Source organism: Gavia stellata, unplaced genomic scaffold, assembly GCF_030936135.1.
Source record: "Gavia stellata isolate bGavSte3 unplaced genomic scaffold, bGavSte3.hap2 HAP2_SCAFFOLD_104, whole genome shotgun sequence".
Taxonomy (NCBI): Eukaryota; Metazoa; Chordata; class Aves; order Gaviiformes; family Gaviidae; genus Gavia; species Gavia stellata.
The window spans coordinates 222933-234287 of NW_026776390.1; the positions used below are offsets into that span (position 1 = coordinate 222933).

The window sequence follows — 11355 nt, forward strand, 5'->3', positions numbered from 1 at the left end:
GCTCAGTTTTGGGGCCGGTCTTGTTTAATATCTTTCTCGATGACCTGGATGAGGGGATAGAGTGCACCCTCAGCAAGTTTGCAGACGACACCAAGTTGGGAGGGAGTGTTGATCTGCTCGAGGGTCAGAAGGCTCTGCAGAGGGATCTGGACAGGCTGGATCGATGGGCCGTGGCCAATTGTATGAGGTTCAATAAGGCCAAGTGCCGGGTTCTACACTTTGGCCACAACAACCCCAGGCAACGCTACAGGCTTGGGGATGAGTGGCTGGAAAGCTCCCCCGCAGAAAAGGACCTGGGGGTGTTGATTGACAGCCGGCTGAAGAGGAGCCAGCAGTGTGCCCAGGTGGCCAAGAAGGCCAACGGCATACTGGCCTGTATCAGAAAAAGTGTGGCCAGCAGGAGTAGGGAGGTGATCGTGCCCCTGTACTCGGCTCTGGTGAGGCCGCACCTCGAATCCTGTGTTCAGTTTTGGGCCCCTCACTCCAAGAAGGACATTGAGGTGCTGGAGCGTGTCCAGAGAAGGGTGACGAAGCTGTTGAGGGGTCTGGAGCAGAAGTCTGATGAGGAGCGGCTGAGGGAACTGGGGTTGTTCAGTCTGGAGAAGAGGAGGCTGAGGGGAGACCTTATCACTCTCTATGATTTCCTGAAAGGGGTTTGCAGAGAGGTGGGTGTTGGCCTCTTCTCCCAAGTGACTAGTGACAGGACAAGAGGAAATGGCCTCAAGTTGCGCCAGGGGAGGTTCAGGCTGGATATTAGGAAAAAGTTCTTTACTGAGAGAGTAGTGAAACATTGGAACAGGCTGCCCAGGGAGGTGGTAGAGTCACCCTCTCTGGAGGTGTTCAAGGAGCGTGTGGATGTGGCATTGTGGGCTGTGGCTTGATGGGCATGGTGCTGTGTGGTGTGGGTGGGTTGTTTTGGTGTGGGTTGTGGGTGTTTTGTGGTTTGTGGGTGGTTTTGGTTTTTCTCTTTGTGGGTGTGTGTGTAGTGGTGGGTTTTTTTTGTTTTTTTTTGTTTGGTTGGTTGGTTTTTTGTTTTGTTTTGTTTTTTTTTTATGGTTGGACTTGATGATCTTACAGGTCTTTTCCAACCTTAGTGATTCTGTGATTCCCTTCATCCACTAGGCAGACAACCTTATCATAGAAGGAGCTCAAATTAGATAAACAGGACTTTCCCTCTGTGGACCCATGTTGACTAGTGTGAGACTAGTGAGTAGCGGTGCCTCCCAGGGCCCCATACTGGGTCTGATCCTGTTTAACATCTTCCTTCATGTGGGGTTGATGGGGCAGAGTGCACCCTCTGCAAGTTGGCAGATGACACCAGGCTGGGAGGAGCGGCGCTTAGGCCGGGGGCTCGTGTGGCCATCCCGAGGGGCCTGGGCAGGCTGGAGAGATGGGCTGACAGGGACCTCACGCAGTTTGGCAAGGGGAAGTGCAAAGGGTGCTGTGTGGGTGACGAGCACCAGCCCAGGCTGCCCAGGGAGCTTGCGGAGTCTCCGTCCTTGGAGATGTTCCACAGCCCTCTGGACATGGTCAGGGACAACCGGCTGCAGGTGGCCCTGCTTGAGCAGGGGCTTGCACCAGGTGACTTCACCCTCCAGGTCACCTCCCGGCCACCTTCCCATAGCCTGTGATTCTGTGAAACGGACGCCTGGAAGGGGATCCAGCCACCAACGCTGTCACCCTCGGGCGGCCATCGCCAGCTCCACCAGGAGGCTGCAGCCCATGGAGAGCCCAGGCCGGAGCAGGCTCCTGGCAGGAGCTGCAGCCCCCGCAGAGGAGCCCTGGAGGCAGCAGGTTCTCTGGGCGGAGCTGTGGCCCGTGGGGCCCAAGGGGGCCGGGGAGGAGCGCGAGGAGGAAGGGGCAGCAGAGATGAGGCGCTGTGGGCCGCCCGCAGCCCCCTTCCCCGTCGCCCTGCGTCGCTCGGGGGGGACAAGGGGCCGAGGAGTCAGGAAGGGAGGAGTGAGGCTGAGCCTGGGAAGAGCGGGGCTGGGGGAAGCTGGTTTCCTTTGCTTTTGTTGCTGCTCTCCTGCTCCCTTTTTACTTGGCAACAAATGACATCAACCTTGCCCAGGTCAGGCCCTGCTCGCCTGTGAGGGGGCACAGGGCGGCTCTGTGAGGAGAGGCCCAGGCTGCCCCTGCCCGCCCGGCAACAGCCACGCCATTGGCCATGGCTGAGCCAATCAGCAGAGCCGAGGTGGCCTGTCAGTCACAGCCACCTGGGGTGGGGCTGGAGGGGGCAGAGGCTGAGCAGCCTGAGGAGAAAGGTGTGAGGGACGGGCCGGGGGCAGCGGGGGGGCCCCGCTCCCCAGCCTAAACCAGTTCCCACCGGTGTAGCACTGGTTGAGGACACCCGTGGTAAGGGCAGCTCAAACCCATTTCCCTCTTCCCAGCCTTCCTGGCTGCCGGGTGCAGCCGAGCCAGAGGCCGGGCAGGGGAGGCTCGTCCTGCCAGCGCTGCTCATGGCGGCAGAGGAGAGAGCGCCCTGATCCTGCTGAGCGCAGGGTCGCTCTCCCGCCTCGGCTGCCCCTCGGCCCGGCACTGCTCGACACGCCGCTGCCGCACACAGGCTGGGCAGTTTGCCTGTCAGGCGCTTGGGACAGCTGCCCCAGGGGGGCAAAGGGGGGAAAGTCACTGCTCCGTCCTGCTGCTGAGAGCGTGATCGAGAGAGAGAGAGATGTCTGCAGCGGGCTCCCCTGGGAGGAACTTAGGCCTCGAAAGACCAGATACCATACCTTAAAAGTTGCTCTCATATGGCAAATGTTGTTTTCAAGGCCTATTTGACTGCTACGGGGCTCTCTACCAAAGAGCTGAGTTCAGGGAGAAGGGTGGACGGGAAGAAGGAGAGGGAGACCATTCCAGCAAACTTCCATGCTTTCCAGTCATTAATCACCAGGCAAAGGAATTAGAAATACTGAAAACCAAAACGCCAGGCACGCTGACAGGAGAGCTCATGGCAAAGTAACGTGCCCCACTTTGCCTGCCCCCAGCACAACCCTAGCTCGCCAAGAGCAGAGAGGGCCAAGAGCTATTTTCAGTGGACATCAGACAGACAGATGCCTAGAACAAAACCTGCTGGGGAGGATGCTGCCGTTAGACTTCTCCCTTTCTCGGAAGCTGATGTACCTGGACTGAACAACAGGGATAACCCAAAAAGTAGTCAGCGTCCTTGCACTAACGAAATCACACAAGAGCCCAAAGCCAGATGCCTTCCCTGCTCTCAGTCCCACCTATCCAACAGCTCAAAATCTTCCCAAAGCAGACAAATCAGCCTAGCAGGCAGGGCATGAAGCCACACTCCAGGCAGCCCCACAGACCCCACACCAACCAAAGGCACGGGCAGAACCAAGCCAGAAACTCACCTTTGCAGGGCTACAGCAACCACTGCCGCCAAGCACGGCTGAAACTGCCCGTCACCTTGCGTTTTTGCAAGTCTCCTCATGAGACACCTCTGCCTTTCCCTCCTACACTGTGTTCTTTAGTACAGGAAGAGGCACCTGGTTGATCTTCTCTTTATCAGGTTATTAGACTATTCAGCTATCCAAAAGAGGGAGGGAGTGAGAGATAAGAGAGAAATGCAGATGAACTGAACTGCAGAAGAAGATCATTGACTACAAAGCAAAAGACCCAGAGACCAGCTGGTGGTTTTACAGGGACAAAAGCAGGTGCAGGAAGAAGTATACAGAAGTGTTTGCAGGTAAAACCTAGCAGGAGACTAACGGTTCGTGATCTTACCCAGTATCACTAGAAGGCAGAGGCTGCTGTCAGAGCTGATCGGAGATGTGCCAAGACATTTAATAAAGTCAAGTTGCTGTTTCCATCCAGCTTAAAAATGTCAACTTACATCCCTCTCCTGTATTGGAATATCCAGACAGCGAACCACCACTGGAAGCTTTGTTCACAAGGCAGTTGTCTGACAAACCACTTTGTGACAAAAAGCAACAAGATGATTCAACAGGAGCACAGGCTGTGCAAATGCAATGTTTGCCAACAATCTCATACAGAGCAGACACTAAGGTCAACCCAAGAAAATTTAGAGACCTTGCCAAGTGATGTGAGTGCCACAGCAGCTCCACTGGCAGAAAACCTCTTGACTTTCAGCTGGACTTGGGAAGGGATTTTTTAAATCCTCTTTCCTCTGCGGCTACCCCAGCAGCTAGCAGTGGAGCAGTGCTGCCTGGATCCCCTCCTGCAGCACGGCCGAGCAAAACAGCAGCACAATGCAAAAATCAGCCTCCATCAATGGCCCTGAGTGACCGACATCAGAGGTTCAGAAGAAGGAATAAGGCAATTGAACTCCAAACAGAAACACATCATTTACTACCGAGGCAGAGCAGACAGCACGGTGTGTACGATCATGTAGTACTGAGACACGATTTCACCTCACATGGGGCAAGTTAGAAACATCTGAGGGTGGCACCCCAGCTCCTCTCACAGGTGGCCAGCCGGGTGCCCGAGCTGCTCACAGAAGCAGCCGTACGGCGCAGTGTGACCACGACGGTGCCCAGCACCTTTTGAGATGCACTGCTGGCACTGCTGCAGGGACAGGGCTTGTTTCCACCAGAGCAGGTGCTGCTTTCAACAGCTTTCCACCCACTGGCACCCCCAAACCTGAAATAACCCTTAGACCTGGTAGCATTGCCCAAATCCAGGAAGAAACCCTAAAGCCAGGTGCACCCCACACCCGGCAGCACCCCCGAAACCTCCAGCACGCACCTGACACGGCAACACCCCCAAACCCTGAGGTTTCCCCTCAAATTGGCAGCACCCACCAGACCCAGACACACACCCCAAAAGCTGTTTGCAACCTCCAAACCCACAAACACCCCCGAGCCCAGGAGCACACCTTAAACCTGTGAAGGGTCCCCCAAGTCCAGAAAGAGCTGCCAAATGCAGAAACAGCCCCAAACCGGGCACCTTTCTGCAGATCAGGCAGCTCCCTCCAAAACTGGCAGCACTGCCCAGCCCCAGCGGGGCGCAGCTGCCTGAGCCTGGTGGGCTGAGGCCACGCCATGGCAGCAGGGGCAGCCCCCGGGCTGGGCCCCCCCAACTTGTCCAAGACAGGGAATGGCGGCTGCAGCAGGGAGCCCGGGGTGGCCCATGTCCGACAGCAGCCTCACCACCAGCCCAGCTGCGCTACCACGGCTCCCTGGGACTTGCCAGGGCACTGGGGCCCAGTCAGGGCATCCTGGGCAAGGCTGCCCTCCCCGGGGCAGGGAGTGCCTGGGGGAATGGCGGAGCTGCGCCCGGAGGAGGGGAAGAGCTGTCTCAGGGTAATGGGGAAGGGGCAGAGACTGCGGGTGCAGACGGGGCTCAGGGGGTGTGTGTGAACATCGCACCAGGGAAAAAGCGCTGCTGCGGAGCGGCACTGAGCAGCAGCTTCCTGGGGCCAGCAAGGCCTGAAGCACGTGGCCAAGGTGGTGGGCAGCTGGCCAAGGCCAGCCGTAGGGAGGCAGGTCTGGGGAAGGTGCTGCCAACCCCAGGGGAGAAGACAACCCCCCAGTCCCGTCCCCTAACGCTGCCCCTCAAGAAAGGCAGAGGAGGATGACTGACAAATGAGCGTGGGATCTTCCAGGTCAGATGAGATGAGCAGCCAACTTTATTGTGCTGGGGGATGGGGGCCAGCACTTGGAGCTGGTGCGTGACCAGTCAGCAGCGTCTTCCAGGCCGGCTGTATGGTTTTTGCGCCCGACGCTTTAACCGTGAGTGGTGTCGGATCCGGTCTGGCCCAAGGTGGCTGGAGCGGCTGCTGGTCTCTAGCGCCAGAGCGCCACAGGACAGCCCTGATGCCACCTGCCTGGCGGAGGTGGAGCGGCTCCTCTCGAGTGCCAGGGTGCCAAGGAGGAGCCCCTCTGTCACCTGCTCGGCAGTGCTGGGGCTTCTGGGCTCAGCACTTGGGGCTGGCACACAGCTGGTCCCACGGTGTTTTCCAGGCCGGCTGTACGGCTTTTGCGCTTGACGGTGTAACCGTGAGCGGTGTCGGATCCGGTCTGGCCCAGGGTTGCTGGAGCGGCTGCTGGTCTTGAGCGCCAGAGCGCCACAGGACAGCCCTGATGCCGCCTGCCTGGCGGAGGTGGAGCGGCTCCTCTCGAGTGCCAGGGTGCCAAGGAGGAGCCCCTCTGTCACCTGCTCGGCAGTGCTGGGGCTTCTGGGCTCAGCACTTGGGGCTGGCACACAGCTGGTCCCACGGTGTTTTCCAGGCCGGCTGTACGGCTTTTGCGCTCGACGTTGTAACCGCGAGCGGTGTCGGATCCGGTCTGGCCCAGGGTGGCTGGAGCGGCTGCTGCTTTCAGGCACTGGGGACCTGTGGGATGGCCCCAGGGGTGCCTGGGTGATGGTGCTGGGCCTGCTGCTCTCATACACCAGGGAGCTGTGGGAAAGCCCTGCTGCCGCCTGGCTGGCGGTGCTGCAGCTGGCAAGCTCTGAATTGTCACTGGAGGCTGTGAGGGGAGGCAGGAAGGTCAGCAGCACAGCCACCCAGCTCCGGGCAGGAGAGGCCATCGTGGTGCCCACAGCCCTCCTGGAGCCAAGCCCACCCTAAGCCCCCCCTACCAGGCCTAGCCTGGCCCCTGGCCCCAGCGCAGGGGCACCCGGGTGCTTTGCCTCTTACCAGTGCCCAGGCCAGCACAGCAATCACACTCCCAGGTGGTTGTGCCATTCCACAAGTAGGAGCAGCACCGGTGGATGCCTTCGGCAGCACAAGAGCTGCACAGGAGCAGTTGCCAGGACCTGTGGAAGCAAACGGGTTGCTGGTTGCGAGGACAAAGTGACACCAGCAGGGGATTGCCTGGCAGAGCCTTTGTTCTAAGTGCTTCCTCCCCGAGCCTGTGCGGAGGCAGAGCTCCCGTGTAGTGCCCTAGACTGCTGCTTTGGCAACCTACCCCTCTTCCTCTGCCTGCTCCCTGCCTCTCGGGCAAAGGCACTTGCGGGCGCTGCAGAGGATGTGCCTCTGATATACCAGTCCAAAGGCTTGGTCGCTCTCCCATGATGGTTGTCTGCCGGAGAAGGAAGGGAAAGTGTTGAGCCCCTGCTGCCCCAGCATCAGGCAGACCCAGGCCGTCCCTGCTCTCCCGCCCCGCCCGGTTTCCAACTCCTCCATGAAGCTGCAGACAAGAGTCAGGGGACAGCAGAAGGCCAGGCCTGCCGGGGCAGTCCCTGGCCTGGCACCACGCTTGCGCCTGACGTCTTGTGACTTGGGAAGAGAAAAACCAACCTCTTGGAGACTCGAATCCCCATGGTGAGCATTTCCATCACAAAAAGATCTTTGTCTTGGCAATGCAAGCAGCGGAAGCAGACGCCAGCATGGATAGCCTGCTTCTGGATGCAGCTCCGGTGGAACCAGGCGTGTTGGCATGCTGGGCACACCATGGTGCGGTAGGACTTTTTGTCCTCCACAGGGTCCAAGCAGATGATGCAGGTGCTGCTCTGCTCTGGAGTGGCCTGCACTGCCTGCTTTGGGCGGTGCTTCCAGCAGAAGGACCTGGGGGGAAGATGGAAGGGATGGGCAAGGTGAGATGAGACGTGCTGAGTCCCTCCCTGGCAATGGTGAGGAGGGCAGAGGAGCTGTGAAGGAGCCCCAGACCCTGTCCGGGCTCTGGCCGTGGCTGTGGCTGTGGCAGGCTGCTGGGAAGTGTCCCTGTAGGTTCCTCGCTTGGGTGCCCACTGCTGGCAGAAGGGGGCTTGGAGACAAGGAGGCTCCTGCGCAAGGGCCGGCAGCCCTTACCTGTACAGCCCGAAGAACTGGGTGACACACTCGCCCTCTGAGGCGCAGGGGAGATGGAAGCTGCAGTCACACCCCTTCTCCCGGCAGGTGATGGTGGCGCCCATCTCGCCGCAAACGAAGCAGCGCTGGAAAGAGCACAGCGGACCCATCAGCAGTAGGCTCCGGGCATGCGTGGCTGGCCCCACGCCACTGGGCTGTGGGCACTGCTGGCTCACACCCCACAGATCCGCATGGTGCATGAGGCTTTTGCTTGTGCCGGAGCCTCGGTGGAGCTGCTGGGAGCAGGCATTTGTCCCAGAGCTGATGGAAGGGCTGGGATTTCTTTCTTGGGGGCCAGGAGGAGCTCCCGCAAAGCTCTCCTGGTGCAAACCTCCCTGCTCTTGCCAGGTCCTCACCTTCTGGGCTGCCTCCTGGATTGCGCGTCTGGTGTCCTCAACAAGAAACCCGTTCCTGCGCTCTTGCAGAAAAAGCCCGCTGGCAAGAAACTGCAGAGCAGAGAAGGCCAGGAGCGCATTAGATCAGCAAGAAAGGGACTATCCCTGGCAGAAAGCTGGAGGGAGTTCCGGGGGAACTCACCAGGCAATAGGTGTGGGCACAGAGCCCTTTCTTTGTTGTTTTGCACCCACAGATATCTGGGTCAGCCTCTGCCCGGCGACACAGCATGCATGCTGAGGGGAGAGAGCAAATGCCGCTGGGAATGAGCACCTCTGTGGGGCTGGGGAAGTGTCCCTGCGGGATCACCCCCAAGGCCCTGATCTGACCCTGCCTAGCTGGCTGAAGGGCAGGGCTGAGGCCTTTGGAGAAGAAGGGGGCATAGCAGGCACGGGTGCCCCAGCAGGTGCCCACAGCCCAGCCTGGGCCCCGCTTGCTGAGGAGGGACCCTGCCCTGGGGTGCTTGGGGAGCTCCTGCCTTCCCCTGCCACCGGTCTTGGCCACACACAGACTGCCCCGACAACCCCTCTGCCAGCCATGGGGAGCTGTGGGGAGAGATACTTTGCTCTCACCTTGCTCCCTCGAGTCGGGGTCCTGCTGCTTCATGGCAAACATGGTGCACATCAATGGCGAGGGCTTGGAGAGCCTCTGCCCCAGCAGTGCCGGGGTTTCTCCTCCAGACGCTCCTCTGCCAACCCTGAGGGAGCAGCAGGACACGGTGAGCTTGCAGCACAGGCCCTGGAGCCCCAAGGTGTGAGGCTGCCCTCCTCCCTCGGCAGCCCTGGGCAAGCCCCTTCCTCGCCTGCCCTCTCCTCACCTCACCAGGTCGCACTGACACACGGCCGGAGCCCAGCAGCCCTTTATCCAGGCCTTGGCAATGTGTCACAGTAGCCGCTGTGACATCACCACCACACGTCTGCGTATCCCCTCAATATGGGCAAGGGCGCCCTCAGCTACCCGCCCCACCCTGTGACACGGACACTGCCTCACGGGGGTGGGTGTAAAGTGCCGAGGCCAGGGCTGAGCCCTTGGCACCCGAGTTGGGGGGGCGGCTGCTCTTGCACCCGTATGGGGCTGCAGTGCTGGCACAGGTTGCCCAGAGAGGCTGCGGAGTCTCCAGCCTTGGAGGCAGGCCCATCCCGGCTGGATAGGGTCAACTGCATGGGGATGTGGACTGCACTAAGAGTGGGGACTAGGATGTACCGAGCAAGGGGCTGGAGACCTTGAAAAGTTTGGGGTCTGGGGACACTGCAAGCGTGTGACAGGGGTGGCAGCAAGCACAGAGAGGGGGACCTCACTGAGTGTGGAGTTGGTGGCAGCGCTGAGCATGTGTACTGGTTTTGGATGGGACAGAGTTAACTTTCTTCGTAATAGCTTGTATGGTGCTATGTTTTGGATTTGTGACCAAAACAGTGTTGGAAACCCACTGATGCTTTCGCTATGGCTGAACAGGGCGTGCACAGTGTCAAGGCCTCTTCTGCTTCTCACACAGCCCCACCAGCGAGTAGGCTGGGGGTGCACAAGAAGCAGGGAGGGGATACAGCCGGGACAGCCGACCTCATATGACCAAATGGATATCCCAGACCTTATGACGATGGGCTCACAATAAAATTGTGGGGGATGGGCAGGTTCCGGAGCTGCCATTGGCATGCTAGGCATCGCTCGGCTGGTGGCGAGGAATTGCGTTTGGTTTGCATCACTTGTTTTTCTTTGTTTTGTTTTCGGTTGTGGTTTGGTTTATTTTCCTCTTATGAAAGTGTCTTTACCTCAACCCATGAGTTTTTGCACTTTTACCCTTCAGATTCTCTCCCAAGAGAGAACTGAGCATTGATTATGTTGGGGGAAGGTCCATGCCCTGTTGCAGCCCTGGCACTTCTCCCAGGCAGCTCCGGAATGTTTTGACCTCCCCTGGAGACAGCTGAATTTGGCAGGTAGCACACCCAGACTCCTCCAAGGAAGGCAACTGAGGAATATGGTCAATGTTTGAGGCAGGTCCATGCCCTGTAGCTTTCTGGGACTCTAACGAGGCAGATTTGGACTGTTTTGGCCTTTGCTGGCTATAGCCCACACCTCTGGTAGAAGCTCCAGACCTCTCCTAGGCAGCTACATGAAAAGTTTTTTCAATGTTTGAGGCAGGTCCCTGCCTGATATCTCCCCGGGGCTCCTCCCTGACATCTCCAAGAGTGTTTTGGCTTCCTCGGGAGACAGCTGAAGTCACGCGTGGCACCCCAGACTCCTCCTAAGTAGTTGCCTGAAGAGTTTTCTGCATGTTGGAAGCAGGTCCATGCTTGTAGTGTGTTGGTCTCCTCTGGAGAAAGCTAAATTGCGCAGGGAGCAGCCCCAGACTCCTCCAAGGATGCAACCGGAGGAGTTTTGTGTATGTCGGAGGCAGGTCCCTGCCCCGTAGCTCTCTGGGACTCCTCCTAGGCAGATTTGGGATGTTTTGCTGCTCCTGGGTATAGCTCCAGTCCCTGCCTGTGACTGTCTGTGTAGTTATCTCTATATTTAGCTGTACCTCTGCCTGGAACAGCCCATCTGTGTGTAACGGTTGCTGTGTTTGTATCAGCGCCTTTATGTGTGGTGGTTCCTCTGTCTGTCAAGTTACCTCAGTCGGTGATGGTGTCACTTGCTGTATCCGCTGTTGTGTGGGCAATTGCATGTGCGCTGGATCTGTGACTGTTCTTCTCTCCTTAATTGTATGTGCAATTGTACCTGTGTCCGGAATGATATCTATTTTGTGCCTGCATCTGCAATTCTATCAACAATTCCATGTGAATCTGTGTCTGTATTTGCATTGGTCTGTGTGATGGTACCGGTACCTGTATTTCTGCGGGTGCCAGTACCTGTGCCTCTACTGGTATCTGTAGCTGTACCTGTCACTGTACCTGAAACTGTATCTGCATCGCCAATGGTCTGTGTGTCTTGCAATGCTTCGTGTACGTGCACGTGTGTTTGGTTTGTGTGTGTGTATGTGTAATTCTCCCTCTAGCTGAAACAGTGTCAGCAAGGGTATCTCTAGTGGTATCTGTGTCGCTAACGGTCTCGGTGTTGGTGTGACTGTCTGTAACGGTGTTGCTGCCTCTGTACTGGTATCGTGATCTGTGGTAGCAGTGGTAGTGGCATCTGCACTGGTATTGCTGTCTGCTTCGGTATGCGTAATGCTATCGATAGCTGCCATGGCCTCTGCATCTGCCATGGCACCT

The 11355-nt window shown here is 58.2% G+C and overlaps 1 protein-coding gene across 1 annotated transcript; it reads right to left on the reverse strand.

Moving 5' to 3' along the window:
• Window positions 1-5646: 5646 nt before the first annotated feature.
• LOC132320935 (PHD finger protein 7-like) lies at window positions 5647-8767 on the reverse strand. The gene is made up of 8 exons (XM_059834577.1): window positions 8725-8767; window positions 8297-8388; window positions 8116-8205; window positions 7721-7845; window positions 7211-7477; window positions 6879-6992; window positions 6608-6726; window positions 5647-6437 (listed from the first exon to the last, which is right to left on the reverse strand). Exons 1-8 carry the CDS (start codon window positions 8765-8767, stop codon window positions 5647-5649), a joined length of 1641 nt encoding a protein of 546 aa, XP_059690560.1.
• Between the last annotated feature and the right edge of the window lie 2588 nt (window positions 8768-11355).

Bases quoted from the DNA above. Each gene is read 5' to 3' on its own strand.
- LOC132320935 (XM_059834577.1), bottom strand. From the start codon at position 8,767: ATGTTTGCCATGAAGCAGCAGGACCCCGACTCGAGGGAGCAAG. The intron at 8,389-8,724 runs GTGAGAGCAAAG...CTCTCCCCTCAG, and splicing joins CCCCGACTCGAGGGAGCAAG to CATGCATGCTGTGTCGCCGG. The intron at 6,727-6,878 runs GTAGGTTGCCAA...TTGCTTCCACAG, and splicing joins GAGCAGGCAGAGGAAGAGGG to GTCCTGGCAACTGCTCCTGT.